The 19,587-nt window shown below is 44.0% G+C and overlaps 1 protein-coding gene across 1 annotated transcript in view; it reads right to left on the bottom strand.

Moving 5' to 3' along the window:
• The window catches only part of LOC126335633 (Down syndrome cell adhesion molecule-like protein Dscam2), a 123,902-nt gene that overhangs the window by 47,766 nt on the left and 56,549 nt on the right, over positions 1-19,587 (bottom strand). The window contains exon 4 of the mRNA XM_049999088.1: positions 2,816-2,974. Within this exon, the coding sequence (XP_049855045.1) occupies positions 2,816-2,974 (159 nt within the window). The remainder of the gene's footprint in view (positions 1-2,815; positions 2,975-19,587) is intronic.

A 19,587-nucleotide genomic window follows, 5' to 3' on the forward strand; every position in this document is an offset into this window, starting at 1 on the left:
GCCAGATATAATCTACCACATATAGGAACTAAATCTGAAATGTAAATAACCGTAACACCGTTTTTAAGGTTTGTTACAGTAGGCAATATTTCACCTGCCATGCACTTTAACGTATCAGCACAAACCATATTTAGTTCTTAAAAATCGTGCTTGGATTCAATCATGCAGTCATTTAGAACTGTCATGTTAAGCACAGAGAGAAATTTTCCTCTGCAGTAATGTAGTAGTTCCCAAACTCTTTCATCGCAATTGTTCCTTTTTGTGAGACAGTGGTTGTATAGGCCCTAAACGTGAGTTCCGAAATAAATCGTGTGTGTGTGTGTGTGTGTGTATTGCTGAGAACGAAAGGCGTCCACTCCCAAAGGTCCGTTTACACCCATGCGCCTTGTGCTACTGCCTGTGAATTTGTTTCTTGGGAACAATTGGGAACGGCGTACCCGGAAATATTTATTCCAAACCATGTCTTCATAAATTTTATTGCAGTCAACAATTATGAAACTCGTCGGGTGCAAGGAAAATGTGTTTTCCCATTACTGTTGTCTACAGCTCCACTAGAGAGGCACTAGGTTGCCGAATGTGGAAACTTATACGATAAAGCTAGGTTCCCATGCATGTTTTATTCCGAATAAAGGTCTGCCCTACTGCTTTTAATCGTCGCCAGGAGCCTCTGTTAGCATCACAACCACCCCCTGTCGCAACGTATTTCACCGCCGGTAAAGCTTTCATTACCCCATTGCCCGCAATCTTTTAAACAGGTGTCAACGAATTGCTGTTACTTATTCATGCAGATACTGATATACATCCAAAGCTCGGATGATGCCTCGTCTTTTATCTTAAAGGAATGGATCTTAACCCGGTGGCGCATAGCATCCACTACACTGGACAGCTGTTAACGGTCACTTCTTTGGCATTTTCAATCAGTCCTGAGGCTGCAAATGCACACAGTTCACTCCAGTCGGCACTCCCTACTGGTGTTGTGTCCTGCATGCTTTTCTAGCCTCATGACAGATTGAAAACGCCAGACAATTGACCATTAAAAGATGTCCACTGAAGTGAAATTCATGCTCCACAAGGTTAATAATAACGTGGGCTCACGAACGGTCCCATACAGGAAAATAAATCAGAGATATTCCACATGTTTTCACTGTAAGGTTTCGGGAACTTTAGCCACCAAAAACAACAATTTTACGGTGGGAGAAAAAGCTCGTTGCAACTCGTTGCATGAAAGATAAGCCCTGACCAGAACGGGGGAGAACGTATTCTGTTAAGAAAATTATGTTGTACACACAGACACTGTGGAATAAATAATAAAGAATAGTCACACTACCTCAAAGTTTTCTCTGCCACGATTTCACATTAATAAAATTCGAGCATCTACGAATACGTGAACACACAATAGGAAGTAACTTGTGTAGAGGCTACGGTGTCTTCGAACGTTATCCAAAAAGTCCACTGGTAAGCGGTCACAGAATTGGGGGTTCCATATTCAACCTTACAAAACCATATCAAGAATGATTTGATCTTAAAGGTATTTAACATTTCGTTTGTAAACGAACTGAACGGTAATGACATTCAAACATGTCACGCCCTTGTGGGCGAATGTTCGATGTTTCTACAGCTCTTCCTACAAGGGAGAAAGTGTTTTACTCGGACGAGAGGGCAATATATCGAGTGCAAACGTGAGAAACATTTATTTCTGGAGTAAAGAACACGCAGAATTTTGTAAAGAACTTAAACGCAGGCACCATATGTCATTTTCCAGGTTGCAACGTCCGCAACCCACTTAGTAGGTCTCTATTTCTTTCACTGTGCTGTGAATCACATGTTATGTGATTGGTTTATTCTAGATCTTCAAGATATGGGACTGCTTGGTCGTGTAGGGTTCTGTAGGATGGAGCACCAGCCCATCATGGTATTGCTGACTGAGAACATCTCACTCAAGTGTTTCATGATGATTGGACGCATTTCTGCGCATTTGCCTGCGTCTTTGGAGTGACCATCTCGAAGTAATGAACTATTATCTTGCCGCAATGTGCTATGGGGATTCATTAAACAGAAGTTTGTTGCCACACGCCACGAGACAGCTGACAAACATAAGGATGCTGTTTAATGTGCGTTTACTGTCATCATGCCAGCAATGTTGAGGAGAATTTTACATATTACGTGGAGGAGAATCATACTCTGTTAACAAAACGGTGGTGCACACACAGACACTGCCGAATAAATAAATAATCGTGACACTGCCTCAAAATTTTCCTGCGCCATGATCTCACAGTAGTACAATATGACAATATATGAATATGTGGACACACAGTAGGGGGTAATCACTCTGTACTCTAAACGAAGCAAAATCAAATACACAGCTTAACGACCAGCGATATCAGTAACCATCCTCCAGCTAAACTCTACAATGAACCAAATGCTTTTGACTGCTGACTGGCCTTCTGTATTTTCAGATTACATACTTTTTTTTCACCAGTCTACCGAAAATGCTAGCAAGCCCATTCCTGTCAGCGTCCTAGGCAAGAGCCTAGCTGGTCCATGCGTAAGCGCATACAGCTTTGTTTTTCTGTAGGCCAGTGTCTCAACGAATACTTCTTCAGCATGCTGAGTGAATAATGTGGTAAACTGTGACGAAAAACAAATTCGCCAATTCTTTGATAAATTTTGTATTAATAACTCCAGATAGCTCATGAACAACTTGACTACAATACTATGTAATATTTTAAAGAAATTCAGCATTTTATACTTATATTGAAAATGCGACACTTCATCGCATATGCAGTACACTTACTTATAAACGAAATTTTCTTACCCATTATCAGAACATTCATTTTGCTCCTCGAGGTCTGACCTAGCGGATTGGTAGCGACACACACGTAGCCTCCTTCATCAGCATGTTTTCGTATAACCTTGATAACCAAAGTCCTGTTTGGAAATACTTGTTGACGATGATTTTCCGGATGAACTTTACCTGGGAAAAGAGGAACTTTGTTGTGAATTGTAAATTCGACACAGTTTTGCACACTGACCTGCAAGACTTAAAGACGAAAGTAGCTATTGTGTGATGTGTCACTGCCAAGCGACATAGCCCAATGAAACTTGCGCCATACATACAAAGAACTGGTACACTACAGCGCCCAAGATAACTGACAGAAGTACGCAACGAGACGGAGACGAACCGAAATGAAAATTTTATTCAAAGACAATTATTACATTGAAGTCACCGAGATTTCTGATGATCCTCTGGGCATTACAAAAGTCAGGACGTGGTTCTCAATAGGGCATGTGATGACCACTGACAGCAATCCATGTTCTGAAATGTGATCCCATGGTGTGCACGAGAGTGGTCAAGAGTTCTTGCAATTCCTCCAGCAACACGGCTGACAATTGCTGCAATAGGTCTTCCAAACGCATCCCATATGTGATCGACGGGATGTCAGTCAGAACGACGAGCAGTACAGTCCATTGGCCGAACATTCCCTCGTTCCAAGAGCTCCTGCATTGGCACAATTCGATGCAGTCACGCACCTCTCAAGAGACGCACGTGGGGAAGCAGTACAGAGCCACAATAACGTTGACCAGAGAGTGTACCATGTTCAGACATTTGGAGGTCGGTACGCCAGTGCCACCTACTTGCCTCTCCACATCGTACCACCTGGACCACCAAAATGAAAGTGTTCGACAAAGCTGGATGTGCCCTCATATGGCGAGAGGTGGGTGCACGTAATGAACCCAGAACCCAGGAACATGCTCCAATGAAGCCAAACTGACAATCAGATGTGATAAATTCTGTGTGGTGGTTAGTAGGGAACTAATATAAAAGTGTTATTTCAAGATGGACCTGCTACATATGCTACACTTCCTAGAAGAGCCCAACGATTGTGGGCCTGATGAGTAGTTCTTGAGCAGGAACTGCACATCATTTGAATGGGTGTCCATTGGTGCCTCGAGGAAGTGCCGGATACTGTTCATGTGCTGAGGCAACTGCGAGAAAAGCATGGGTTAGGTTGTGGACCAGGCGAGTGACCGCAGAAGGGGGAGGTGGGGGTGGTAGTGGTGGCGGGGTGGTGGTGATGGTGTTGGAGGGGTGGGGGCTGCACCCGTTGCTGGGCATCAGTGGGGCCTGGCGCAGCACAGCTACTGCATTGCTGTCAGCCAGTTCAGACCCCTGTCCAGTTATCTGTTGTTTCCCTAAATCGCCAGAGGCAAATGGGGCGGACGTAGCCCATTACACTCCCTGTAATCTCTCAGTCCGAACTTGCGCTCCACCTCTAATGAGATCGTTGTCAAAGGGGTGTTCAAATCCAATCTTCCTCCTAGCACATGTGCTCAGTATTTCTTTTACCTTTTATTTTATAGGGGGCATGGTTTCGTGTACTGAACCATACTGCCAACAGCTTCATACAAATATAAAACATAGAAGTAGCCACCCTCTTATTTTTCTTTATTATTATTTCTCGATCCTCCTCCCATCTGGGTGGCGATGGAAGTAGTGGAACAGACTTGGTTCTGCCCCAAAGTACCATTATCCAAGATGCGGGTATGATGTCAGCTAATGATGTCATCAACTGTCATCAGCTGATGACGTCATCCAAGATGGCGGCTATGACGTCAGTTTATGATGTCATCAACTGACAGGTGATGATTCAAGTACCGTTATCCAAGATGGTGGGGAACTGCCACGCCACCCTGGCAGGAAGTTCTAATTTTCGAGGAAAGATAGCTCAGTAGGGCTATCTCTACTAACCTAAAATAATGGTGGGAAAAAGGGGCACCGACTACTACCTCTTCCTAGGAACTAGAGGGGAAAACGGCTCAGCTTGTGCTTTATTTTCAGTCTTTATTTAAAGAATTAGAGGCAGTGCCTCCATAAACTGTGTTCACAACATGTTCTGTATCTAGTACACAGTCGCACCACCAGAGGGCGCAGTTGTCTCTCCTGTGATGTAATTCAAGATGGAAGTCTGGGGTGGGGGAAAATGGGGGGAAAAAGTGTGTTCGGCGTGAGACCCAGGCCTAGTACACAGTACTGCCACCAGTGGGCACTGTCGTCCCTTCCGCGACATCTGGTGGTGGGGAGGATGGGTCTCATAACAGGAAATTCAAAGGTATATTGTTTATTTAAGAAAATATCAGTCTGTGGGGGGGTTCAATTTCTCTTGCTCATCATTCTCTGCTATTTGGAAACATATAGTTCTTGTAAGAAGTGATTACATGGAGCAAACATGTTGCATAGTCACTGTACTCTGGGTGCCTTAACCTAATGTTTGGTCCTTTGTCAGAACTTAACCTATTGCTCTGTTAAGTGGTTTTCCATGTCACCCCCATTTTCTTAAACTATTGTACCGCCTTTGATACCAAATTAAGTAATTAATTGTGTCCTCTCACCATTTTCTGGTACAATTTTCGAATTTCACATTCTTTTGACCACCATTTCTGGTGCTTTCGTCTTTGTCACATATCCCCTTAAATTATTGTACTTCGTTTTACATAAAAATTATGCAAATTAACCTAGTATTCTGCACTTAACCTGCTGTTCTACTGCATATCACTCAATCACGCAAACCCTCTCCTTATCATATTTTATGGAAATTAATTAAATCGATATTTTTCAAATATATGGGGTAGTTTTCTTTTAATTTTAAGCATCCTATTGGTCAGTGAAATTGATGGAATACAGTTTAAACAAAAGATAAAAAATACATCCTGACACACGAGGCTCGACACCGCCACCACTGCCCCTGGCCCTGACCCTGCTCCAGCCACGGCTGCCACAGCATCGCTCTGGCGTCCATGGGCCGCTATCCCTCAGGGTGGTGGGTCAGGGCTGCAGCAACAAGGTTGCTTGTAGAGGCTGGATTCTGCAGCGTCTCCTCCTCTGCCTTCACATCCTCAAGGATCATGTGAGGTACAGCACACACCCCTGTCCATCTCACCACAGAACTCCAAGGTGCGCTCACTAATGCATGAAACGCCAGGGACGGCACGTGTGTTTACCATTGCTGATGCTATACCTGTGGATACTGACATCACAGGTCATGCTATAGAAATCTGTTCCAGAATAGCACAATGTACGGAGCAGTTTTGGGATGCAGTTTCACAATATACCACATTCAAGTTAGCATTCAAGTATGGATCTGCCTTGCACTATATGTATCCAGACTGATGTCGTTCTGTTGAGACCGTGATGGTAACATTTAATTCTAAGTGATAAATGATAATGATAAAACATATATGTGACTGGTTTTCTACGATGATTCTGCCTATGGACGCTTGGCATGCAGTGCCGGTGACGGTAATGATTCACTTTTTTCTGTTAACGGCAGTAGCTGTCAGAATGGAAAGGCCTGTTAGAGTGTAGGAATGTAACTGACTTAACCGTTTAGTCCTCTAGATGGTTGAATGCCAAACTAATACTTAGTATGTGTTGGACAGTTTTTGTGATTACGCGGAAATTTGAGAAAATTCAATATGAACGTGTGTTAGTGCTGAGCCATTATTCCTGCCCATGTAATTTGATCGGTTGACTGCTTCTTCACATTTCTCATCTTTATTTAGTTGAGAGAACATCGATTGTGGTGTATGCACCTAGCAGGTGGAAGACATGTTCGCTGGTTCTTCAGACATGAGAAACACGTTATTTGACTTTTTAAAGTATAGGGGTGATTTGGAATCTGTTACGTCACTGACATTGGTTTTAGTGAGTGGAAATATCAGTTTACTCTATTTTCCTGTTGTCGAGTTTTTTCATGTAAATATCTTTGCAAATGGGATAAATTTCTATTTACTCTATGGTTCACAGCATGCTACACCTAGCTAAAGTAATGGGTTTCTAGAGAAATTATTTCCAGTCTGTAACTTCAGAATTATATTGCGCAAGCGATTCTGGAATGAAGGCGATATTGATATGTGTTTGATATTGAAAATGGTATAATATTCTAGCAAACCATGTGAAATTAGATATGTTCCTGTAATCACAGAGTCTGGAGATGTATGTAGAAAAGCGATTAAGCTAGTAGGTCCAGATCAGAAATAAATGGCTCTGAGCACTATGGGACTCAACTGCTGTGGTCATTAGCCCCCTAGAACTTAGAACTACTTAAACCTAACTAACCTAAGGACATCACACACATCCATGCCCGAGGCAGGATTCGAACCTGCGACCGTAGCAGTCGCACGGTTCCGGACTGCGCGCCTAGAACCGCGAGACAACCGCGGCCGGCCCAGATCATAAATAGTAGTGCGTTTGTGCCGAGGGGGAAACGAATCAGTCTAGACACAACAGTTCTGAAAGTGACTTCGATCCGTTGAGGGCTTCCTGGTCAAACCTTGGGATTGGATGACCACCCGACCTCATGGGAAATGTCTAGTGCCCTGACTATACCTATGGTGCATATGTTTATGCTGTCTTTCTTCGTGGTATATGTATGAATGAGGTAAAAGGGGTGATTTTGTATGGCACAGGATACGAATTGTATGTTTACTACATCGACGCGGTAAGCAGTGATGTATTGCTCGGTTGGAGATTGGTTTCACGCTCAAATATTCAAACTCCTGTCCTCAGTCAGATAGCAGTGTAATTAAGTAAGAGTCTTTTGATATTTGACTATATCTAGGGCACTTTGCAAGGTTTCATTGTGGGTGCAACATCGCTTTCTGTATAAAATAGGTTTTTGCAGCTGAAAGTCTCATCTGCCATGCCTCCACACCGGAGCCATCAGTAATTAGGCGGGTAAATTCGATAAGAGCCAATCATAATCCCCCATTCATTCACAAGACTTCCTTTGTGCTGGGATATACAAGTCTCTACATAGTGGTGACAACGTTTCTGTATGTTGAAAGCAGGAAGGGTAAGACATGATGGATGGGGTGCCATATTAGGACCACCAGGAGGAACGCATTCGGCGTTATTCCGCGCTATTTTCGTAAACAGGTTCTGTTAGGACAAGAATTTCTATGCGGACAAGCTGAGACATCATAAAAGCTCCTACAAAAGCGACTGTTAACTGTTACTGGGACACTATACAATCTCAGAGAGGTCGACTTAGCTCTTATTTTACATAGCCATGTGACATCAGTATAACATTGAGAAACTTGTAGATGGTGAGTGGCCACACCGATGTTTCACAGCGAGGCATCAGTGTTGCTGGGGCAGGTAAGCACAGCTGAACACAGCTTGTATGTCCCATTAGCATTGCTAGAGAGAAAGCAGCCTGTGCTATTCTGGAACAGATTTCTATAGCGTGATCTGTGACATCAGTATCCACAGGTACAGCATCAGCAATGGTGAACACACATGCTGCCTCTGGCATTTCACATATGGGATTGGTGTGGGTGTGCCTTGGAGTTCTGTGGCGAGGTAGACAGGGGTGTGTGCTGTACCTCATGTGATCAGCAAGGATGTGACAGTAGAGGAGGAGATGCTGCAGAATCAGGCCACTGATAGCAGCTCGGTTGCTGTAGAGCTAACCTGCCACCCTGTGGGAGGGCAACCCATGGATGCCAGAGCCATGTTGTGGCAGCCGCGGCCGGGGCAGGGTCAGGGCCAGGGGCAGTGGCGGCGGCGAAGGGTGTCGAGTGGCGGGATGTGCTTTTTATTACCGATCTTTTGTTTAAAACGTATTTCATCGATTTCACCGACCTATAGGATGCTGCAAATTTTAAAAAAAGAACTACCCCATGTATGTGAAAAATATCGATTTAATTAATTTGAGTTAATTTATTGTATCAACATAGTGTTAGCAGTACAATAGTTAAGAGGAGTGTGTGGATGAGAGGGTAACATGGAGCAGAACATCAGGTTAAGTGCAGAACACTAGGTTAATTAGCGTAATTTTTATGTCAAACGCAGTACAATAGTTTAAGGGGGTGGGTGACAATGAAGAATGCACCCCAAACGGCATTCAAAATCATGTGACATTCGAAAAGTGTACCACGAGATGGTGGGAGGACATAACTAATCACTTAATATGGTATCAAATGCGGTACAATAGTTTAAGGAAATAGGGGTGACATGGAAAACCACTTAGCAGAAGAATAGGTTAAGTGCCAACAAAAGGCCCAAGATTTAATTAAGACACCCAGAGTACAGTGCCAAATATTAAGTTTTGCAACATGTTTGATCCATGCAATTACTTCTTACAAGACCCACATGTTCCAAACAGCAGAGAACGATGAGCAAGAGAAATCCAACCCCCACAAACTGACTTTTTTATCAATAAACAATATACCCTTGAATTTCCTGTTATGAGACCTTTCCTCTTCACCACCAGACCGTCATCTTGGATTATGTCACAGAACGGACGACAGCGCCCTCCTGTGGTGGTACTGTGTACTAGGCCCAGACCTCCTGGTGAACACACTGTTTCCCACCATTTTCCCCCACCCCAGACCGCCGTCTTGAATTACGTCACAGGAGGGACAACAGCACCCTCTGGTGGTGGTACTGTGTACTAGGTACAGACTGCGTGGTGAACATGGTTGATGGAGGTACTGCCTCTAATTGTTTGAATAAAGACTGAAAATAAAGACTTATGTCCAGCACAGGCTGAGTTGTTTTCACCTCCAGTTCCTAGGAAGAGAAGGTGGTGGGGTGGTTTAGGTTAGTGGAGGTAGCCCAACTGGCCTTTCTTTCCCACAATTTTTTTTAAGTTAGTAGAGATAGCCCTACTGAGCTATCTTCTCTTCAAAAATCTAACTTCCCGCCAGCGGGGAGTGGCACTTTCCAGTCATCTCGGATAACGATGCTTGTATCATCATCTTTCAGTTGATGACGTCATCATATGACGTCAAGGCCGCCATCTTGGATGACATCATCAGCTGATGTCAGTTCGGGGCAGAATGATGTCCGTTCCACTACTGATCGATTGCTAGAGATACAATTTCCCGTTTTGCAGCTAAAATCTATGTAAGTAAAGGCATTGCAAGCAGATTTATACTTGCAAAAAAAATAAAAAAGCAAGTTTTTTTTTTAAATCTACAGAAGCATGACGGTTTTATGACATTAACAAGAATACAATTTTTTCTCCTACATTTATCTTCAAAAAGAAGCAGGAAATCTAACTAGTATAGGTAGAAAGATAAAATTGACATTTAAAAGACAATAACGACGATGGTGACACTCATTAACACAGTACACTGCAGTTTGACTAAAAAGTTGAAGGAACTGCTGAGATAAAAGAGTTGTGAGGAGATTCAATGTAAAGTGTTCTGTAGGAGAGCAGGGTGTACGCACACCGGTCATCGTTATTGTGTACAGTACTCCTTCCCCAGGTGCCTCTTTTCAGCGTTGCTTTCAGCCCTCACCTAATTGTTATGGATAGTGTTGTGTTGGCAGAAGAGCCAACACCGTGTTGCTAGTGGAGGCCGAAATGCACACGTTTTAGCTCACGCAGGCTGGCGTGAGAAGGGAAGGACTATACTGGCGTGAGGTCTGGAACATGACAAGGAATTAGAATTCAGAAACATAATTAGTTTGATACTTAACTTTAATCCATTAATGATGAACGTCGGCCTTGACGGTACATGATTCACAATATTATCTGTTCAGATTATAGTAACTGAACATGGCGCCTTGCTACGTCGTAGCAAATGACGTAGCTGAAGGCTATGCTAAACGGTCGTCTCGGCCAATGAGAGCGTATGTAGACAGTGAACCATCGCTAGCAAAGTCGGCTGTACAACTGGGGCGAGTGCTACGGAGTCTTTCTAGACTAGACCTGCCGTGTGGTGGCGCTCGGTCTGCAATTACTGATAGTGGCGACACGTGGGTCCGGAGTATACTAACGGACCGTAGCCGATTTAAAGGCTACCACATAGCAAGTGTGGTGTCTGGCGGTGACCCCACAGATAGCAATGCGCAGCCGCATCATACACCGCAAGTGGAGAAGCTCTTGGGAGGAGAGGATAGTCCGCAAAAGGAACTGCCCGCCGTTTCTTTGGCTTCAGTTCCACCGAATACACGTGAATGCATTGGGGCAACACACTACAGCACGTCCATATGTACAACGACCATCCATCAATGAGAGCAAAGTAAGTGTGCAAGTTTGCTAACAAAGCTACCGGGAATACTTTGTCTCCGTGTTTTGCCAGACAGCATCGATAAGCTAACGTTATTATACGCGTAATTAATTGAGCAGAAACAGCATTAAGATATTAATTGTGGCTGAGACTTACCTGGATATCGATTACTTATTTTCTTCGAGTTTCTTTCGTGTCGTCTCCTCTCTAAAAACCAAACTTTGTTTTAGGGTTCAGGTTTTGGTGCTCACGCCACCACTCAAGTCTTTCTTTCATCCCTTCCAGTTCATTCTACACACAGCTTAGGAGCGTTATTGGACTTTACGAGTTTGCTTCATTTTGTGATTTATCCTACCGATGCTACTTGTGATGTCTTCCATTCGAGGATATGAGTTCTTCTGTCGCAAATATTATTAAAAATATTACAGAGGTCACTCCTGCCATTCTGCTTTCATGAAGAGACCATGGGCTAATGTTTTTTGTTAGTCCGTGGAGCATTGCCTCTCCTAAATAACGCGGCTCTGTGGAATTCCGCAGCGGTGAAGCATTTGTTCAAGAAATGATCTCTCTCCACGTCAAAGTATTCTTCAACTGAATCTAGTGTCAAATGTTTCGCGAAGTCATCCACTAATTTGTTCAGAAGTGCTGTTATGCAGTTGTTGCAGGCTCTACGTATACACTCAGTTCGTTACCGAATGTTTGGAATGGGTATGTCACTGTTAAAATTGTTACAGAAGTTGAGCCATGCATATTTCTTGTAATTTTCGAGTAGACGTTTTACTTTCGCCTGTAGTCTATTGAAGTTTATGACATTTTCTTCCGAAGCGACACTCCTGTAAGATTTTAGTACTTCTCTTAGACCCAACGAAGCATTATTGCATTTCTCGTCCCACTATACTGGTAATGCTTTAGTTTTCAGAACAAAGGGTTTATTTAATGGGCTGGATACTGTTGTAGCTTCTTCAACACAACCAACAAAATTTGCGTGTCCCTCCACATTAGGAAAACGGTGGGTAGATGGTCAGACATGGGGAAGTGCAGCAGCCGCACACCGTGGCCATCGGCCGTGACGTTAGTGGGCGCTGACGCCGCGGGGCGGGGCTGCACGCCGCGAGCCGCTGTCGGCGCACCGGTGGCCGGTGGCGTGTTGTGCGCCTCTCCAGCACTGCTGGTGCAAGCGGCCTGAGAAGCGAGCCAACTGCGCATCTCTGAACAACTAATGTTCACTGTGTTAATTGTGTTTCACTGGCACCTCCGAGCGTCTGACTGGCCATCGCACACCGAGTCGCTGTTCACCCACGTTCAGGAGTGGACCTCGACAACCTGTCCTCACCTTCATTCTCAGGATTCGATGATCCAGGGGGTGGGAAACCGTTTAGTGCCCCCAACACCCACGTTGTCACGACAAGCATGTTGAAAGGCAGATACATGCTATGCCCACACAGCACATCTATTGTGTAAGGCATCCTACACGATAGTGCTGTAAAACACGTTCTAGGGCGAATTTGCGCTCCTGTTGGAGCTAGGAAGTGATAAAACACCACAGTTCAAAATGGCTCTGAGCACTATTGAACTTAACATCTGAGGTCATCAGTCCCCTAGAACTCAGAACTACTTAAACCTAAGGACATTACACACATCCGTGCACGAGGCAGGATTCGAACCTGCGACCGTAGCGGTAGCGCGGTTCCAGACTGAAGCGCTCAGGCCCACCCGCCGGCTGACACCACAGTTCTGATACCCGTGAAGTGTGCTGTTTCTGTGCCCAATTTGGTTAAAATCTGTACCGGGGTTTGGGAGAGACACCAAAAAATTATCAGTGTAGAATAATGAAATTTCGGGAATACATTTATCTAGGTAACATATGTAAGAGATTAACATGGGCAGATCACAAGTTACTGAAAGTGCGAGATAAGCCATTGCAAACGCTAAACGCCGTTACATTAAGAACCGGTGTAACTGCCAGTATCTTGAATGGAAGCATGTAAACGTACATGCATGTGTTATACACATGAAGGATATCTGTTTGTGGGATGAAGTCCCATGCCTGTTGCACTTGGTCGCTCAATAGCGGAATGTTTGTGGGTGAAACTGGAGGCGTCATCCGATGATGTCCCATACGTCCTCGATTGCAGATTGATCTGGGAATCTAGCGGGCTGGGTCACAACAGCGGTATTTGGGCGAGCGTTATCATGCTCGACCACACCCCCTGGAATGCTGTTCACGAATGGCAGTACAACAGGCCGAAACACTAGACTGTCCTCATTTGCAGCCAGCGTGTGTAGTATAACCACGAGAGTGTTCCTACTTCAGTTGAAACTGCACCCCACACCGTAACTCAAGGTGTTGGTGAAGTGTGTCCAATACACCCTCAGACGGCCATAAGCCGTGGTTTTAAATAACTTCGTTAGTATTACTGTATAATTGTGAATTATTTAAGAATAACCATTTCAAAAAATTTGTTGTGCACTACGAACTTCTAGGCGTTCGGAGTTATAGTTATGTCAAATTTTGTTTCGTAAAAGTCTATAAATAGCCCAGACAATAGTGTCTCGCTCTCAGTTTGTCATTTTGTCTCAGCTCATCTTCTGTCACGCTGTCTGTATTGTGTTAGTTCATGTGAGCGTTTATGACTTTTAATTGTGAAACTATCTAGCGAAGAAGTATTTAAAATTTTAATTTCCGACATACCTTCCACGTTATCTGAAAGTAATTATCCATATGAAAGGAGAAAATTTCATTATTATAAAGAACTAAGTGAATTCAGGGAAGTGGGATATGCAATTTCAGTGGATAGTAATTAGTTCAAACTTGAAAATGTGATAACTTTAATTATTTTCGATCGCTACATTACGTAACTAAAGAAAATAGCTTCTGACGTGAAATTAACTTACTTGAAACAGTGTAAAATTTAATTTTGACAGGGCTTGCTTAAATATTATCGTCTTCATTCGTTGATTAATCCGTCAAAGTTAAACAGGGAAAGATATTACGAAACATTCAGTTCCACTAGGAACTCTGTTTTACGACAAATTTTAAAGAATGTAGCATTTTCTCGCAAATAAAATTAACAGTTACCACGCACTGAGTACAGAAAGAAACAATATTAACAAGGACTACACACTACCAACTGGTCAAGAAATTTTAAGCTTACGAGAGATGCCACAGTGTGCAGCACGCAGATCGGTTGCAGGCTCTCGTATGGCCACTTTCTAACCGACACACAGCCATCACTGGCACCAAGCAGGTCCAGCTTTCATCAGAAAACACAACAGACCTCCGCCCTGCCTTCAATGAGCTCTCGTTGACACCAATGCAGTCGTAAATGGCGGTGGTTTGGCATCGGCAGGGTACACGCTACAGGGCATCTGGCTCACAGATGTCCTTGAATTAACCGATTCGTAACACTTCTTTGTGTTGTTGTGGTGGTAACTGCTGCTCAAATTGCTTGCTGTTGCAGCCGCAGTACGATGCACCAGAGCGATACACTCAACACGATGCTGTGCCTTCTCGGTAGTGCCACATGGCCGTCCGGAGCCCGGTCTCCTCGCGGCAGGACATTACCGCGACCAGAGCTCCCAGCAGTCACGTACATTGGCTACAATCCTGCCAGTCTGTCTGCAGTATCGCAGAAGGAACATCCAGCTTCTCCTAGCCCTTATTACAAGACCTCGTTCAAACTCAGTGAGGTATCTATAGTGCCTCTGTCGCCTTAAAAGCATGCTTGTCTGACATCAATTCACCACGTCCTATCTCATAAAGGTAACTAACGCTCACGATTGTTAAAAGATGTATTTAAAGCAAACCTGACATGCATCCTAACAGTGGCTTCACTAGCGCCACTCGCATAAGAGTGGCGCTAAATCTGAATAGACATCACCTTTCAGGTGCAGAAACAGGCCTACCATCTTTCATGATCCACACAAGCTCCTCCTTGGCGTTACGATTCTTTTTCCCATGAATGTGCATTCATACATGCATAAATACATACTTACAGCCTCTGATATGTTTCGTTATTCATCATTAGACCTGTGTCTGCATTACCCGTATTTTATTTTGTTCAGGTAACCTCAATCTATGTATTTTATTATACACAGATTGTCCCATTCATCTTGCTCGCCAAAACTTTTTTCTGTTGCGTTACATGAAAAATTCTTTCGCTGGGTAGTTCTTGCTGATAAAATACGTTTTATGTATTCTCACAGATGCAGGAGATGTGGGGTAGAGGATAAATTTCATAAGTGGAAATATGTACAGTTTATTCAAGAATACATTTACCCTCTCCAAGCGCTATTAAAAATATATCACATTTTACTATTTTTATCAATAAAACGTAGATGTGAAAACCATAAAGAGTAGACAAGTTGAGAAGAAACAGAACTCTTTACTGCCTTGTCCGTACACATTATGTACCCATTTGAGTGCTGTAGTAAAGATGTGAGTTTAATTATTTCCGACTCATAACACAGGTACCCCTCTCTCCCCTCATACCTCATTTGTTATCGCTTTAGCGTACAGTACACTACAAAAAATTGGTTCAAATCACTTCGAGCACTATGTGACTTAACATCTGAGGTCATAAGTCCCCTAGACTTACGACTGCTTGAATCTAACTGACCTAAGGACAACACACACAACCATGGCCGATTCAGGATTCGAACCTGCGACCACAGCAGCAGCAGCGCGATTGCGGACTGAAGTGCCTAGAACCGCTCGGTCACAAAGGCCGGCTAGTACACTGCATACCAGTGTAGTCGTGCATCAGAGTAGCTTAGTAACTGGACGGCGGTAGTTACATTGTAAACACACTCCTGGAAATGGAAAAAAGAACACATTGACACCGGTGTGTTAGACCCATCATACTTGCTCCGGACACTGCGAGAGGGCTGTACAAGCAATGATCACACGCACGGCACAGCGGACACACCAGGAACCGCGGTGTTGGCCGTCGAATGGCGCTAGCTGCGCAGCACTTGTGCACCGCCGCCGTCAGTGTCAGCCAGTTTGCCGTGGCATACGGAGCTCCATCGCAGTCTTTCAACACTGGTAGCATGCCGCGACAGCGTGGACGTGAACCGTATGTGCAGTTGACGGACTTTGAGCGAGGGCGTATAGTGGGCATGCGGGAGGCCGGGTGGACGTACCGCCGAATTGCTCAACACTTGGGGCGTGAGGTCTCCACAGTACATCGATGTTGTCGCCAGTGGTCGGCGGAAGGTGCACGTGCCCGTCAACCTGGGACCGGACCGCAGCGATGCACGGATGCACGCCAAGACCGTAGGATCCTACGCAGTGCCGTAGGGGACCGCACCGCCACTTCCCAGCAAATTAGGGACACTGTTGCTCCTGGGGCATCGGCGAGGACCATTCGTAACCGTCTCATGAATCTGTGCTACGGTTCCGCACACCGTTAGGCCGTCTTCCGCTCACGCCCCAACATCGTGCAGCCCGCCTCCAATGGTGTCGCGACGGGCGTGAATGGAGGGACGAATGGAGACGTGTCGTCTTCAGCGATGAGAGTCGCTTCTGCCTTGGTGCCAATGATGGTCGTATGCGTGTTTGGCGCCGTGCAGGTGAGCGCCACAATCAGGACTGCATACGACCGAGGCACACAGGGCCAACACCGGGCATCATGGTGTGGGGAGCGATCTCCTACATTGGCCGTACACCTCTGGTGTTCGTCGAGGGGACACTGAATAGTGCACGGTACATCCAAACCGTCATCGAACCCATCGTTCTACCATTCCTAGACCGGCAAGGGAACTTGCTATTCCAACATGACAATGCACGTCCGCATGTATCCCGTGCCACCCAACGTGCTCTAGAAGGTGTAAGTCAACTACCCTGGCCAGGAAGATCTCCGGATCAGTCCCCCATTGAGCATTTTTGGGACTGGATGAAGCGTCGTCTCACGTGGTCTGCACGTCCAGCACGAACGCTGGTCCAACTGAGGGACCAGGTGGAAATGGCATGGCAAGCCGTTCCACAGGACTACATCCAGCATCTCTACGATCGTGTCCATGGGAGAATAGCAGCCTGCATTGCTGCGAAAGGTGGATATACACTGTACTAGTGCAGACATTGTGCATGCTCTGTTGCCTGTGTCTATATGCCTGTGGTTCTGTCAGTGTCATCATGTGATGTATCTGACCGCAGGAATGTGTCAATAAAGTTTCCCCTTCCTGGGAAAATGAATTCAAGGTGTTCTTATTTCAATTTCCAGGAGTGTACAATTTTAATTGTATAAACGTGTATGATGCACACGCTTAACGATAACATAGAAATGCTACTGATCTACGGAGATAATACGTTGACATGAAATAATTTAGTAATTTGCATTTTTATGTTCAATGCTCAGTACTGTCAGAGAACATCACGATTATTATGTTTCAATGTCTATTTTGGCGGGAGAAATTCTGTTCTTGAATAACTGCCGTATGGCAGTAACAATTACTGTATCCCCGTAAAGCCATCGCCTTTTCGCTGGATGTTTGGTCGTCTCATTTCTAGTCTAACTGAAACAGGAAATTTAAATATGAGACCTCGAAATTGTGGAATACGAACAGACGTAGCTGCTGAGCTCGCTGTGGTCACTGCCGTAGATATGAATCATGAAGTCAGCACCTGACGAATCCGGCTTGAAGCTGGCGTCTCGAAAACAAGTTTACATCGCATTCTGCAACGTTATAAACTCTATCCTTTCCATGTTCATTTACGCCAAGAACTGCATCGAAATGACTTCAACAATAGGGTTCTATTTTGTCACTAGGGTCAGCAACATCTTCTTAATAATCCTAATTTCTTCTCAGATGTTCTTTTTACCGACACGGTGTCATACTCCAACAAAGGAATTGACAATACGAGAAATATACATTATTGGTCTTTCAACAATCCACGATGTCTTCGACAGGTAGAGTATCAACGTCCACGGAACGTTAATGTTTCGTGCGTTATTGGACCTTTCTTTGTAATTGTCAACCAAAATGGCAGACAATACGCCCGATCTTTAAGACACGCTCTTCCCGTTGTCTTAGACGCCGTACCTCTGAATCAAAGGATAGTCATGTAGTATCAGCATGATGGACGTCCTGCACATAACGCCTTACGAGAGCGACCCTGCGTACGAATTCCAAAGTTCTCCATTTTGAGAATGTGGCGTAAACACCAGGTTCCTCATCTAGTGGTAGTATCACAGTGCGAGTTACTGCAAAGGGCCAGGTTACTTCTCCATTGTCATAGGTTCTGTTGTATTTACACTGTACAATGACAGGATCCAGTTACTGTACAGTGCAGTACCGTTGCATTTAAAATTTTGGTAGTTTGTACAATGTTCAAACGCTCCTTGAAGAGAGTAAATGATTTTGTTGATGAAATGCATTGAAATGATATTTAAATCAGAGAAATTTTTTATCATTCATTTGCATAGATACTAGTTTATTGGATAAAACGGTATTGTGTGAAACATTTTTTAATATCTCTTTGAGAGGGTAAGTGTACTCTTGAATAAAATGTACACAGCTCCATTTTAAAAATTACCCTCCCCCCCGTACCTTCTACTTCTGCGGAAATACATAAAAAGAAAGAACTACACCATAATCTTAAAAATCATTAGTTGAAGCTATTTCTCATTTAACATATCAGGAAAAAAGTTATTTTGAGTGAGCATGATAACCGGAACACTTTATATGAATTGCTTAGATTAAGCTGTTCTGAACGAATGGGCGCTTCTGAAGCCTATGGGGGTTGAGGTGGGTGAGAGCCGTTTCCCACTGGAATTGTGTATACGTTTTTATACCTATTATTGGGTACAGAAATTACTTCTTCCGATGATAAGTTGAAGTTAGGTATAGTGGAGATAATAAAGTGCAATGACAGAAAGAACAGTACTTCTCATCAGAGCAGCCTACAGTTATCAACACAAAATAAAATAGAGGCAACACAGGAACAGGTTTAAGAATGAACAAGAAAATAGAAATGCTGGTGAGATACTATGAACAGCGTAGTGGACACATTATAGTAGCGATGATAGACACAAAGCAATGACCAAATGCAGCACTTTAAAGTTTACATGGCTCCTAGCTCAGCAGATGAAGGAATTGGACGAATGTGTGATGAGGTAACAAACAATATTTGAATAGTTAAGTGATATTGTAAGTTAACTGTGATATCAGACAGGAATTCGATAGAGATTCTTTCATGAAGGTATTTGTATGGAGTGCAGCCTTGTATGAAAGCGAAATGTGGACAACAAGCAGTTCAGACAAGAAGACAATAGAAGCTTTTGAAATGTGATGGTACAGACGACTGCTGAAGATTAGATGAGTTCATCAAATAATAAATGAGGTGGTACTGAAGGGAGGGATCGATTAGTTGGTGAGATATTGAGGCATCAATAAATCGTCAGTTTAGTAACGGAAGGAAATGAAAGCGATAAAAATTGTGGAGGGAGACGAAGGCTTAAATACGATAAGTAAATTGAAATGGATGTTCGTTGTGGTAGTTATGTGGAGATAAAGACCCTTGCACAGGATAGACTAACGTGGAGAGATGCATCAAACTAGTCT

The sequence above is a fragment of the Schistocerca gregaria genome, chromosome 2, assembly GCF_023897955.1.
Source record: "Schistocerca gregaria isolate iqSchGreg1 chromosome 2, iqSchGreg1.2, whole genome shotgun sequence".
NCBI classification, from domain to species: Eukaryota; Metazoa; Arthropoda; class Insecta; order Orthoptera; family Acrididae; genus Schistocerca; species Schistocerca gregaria.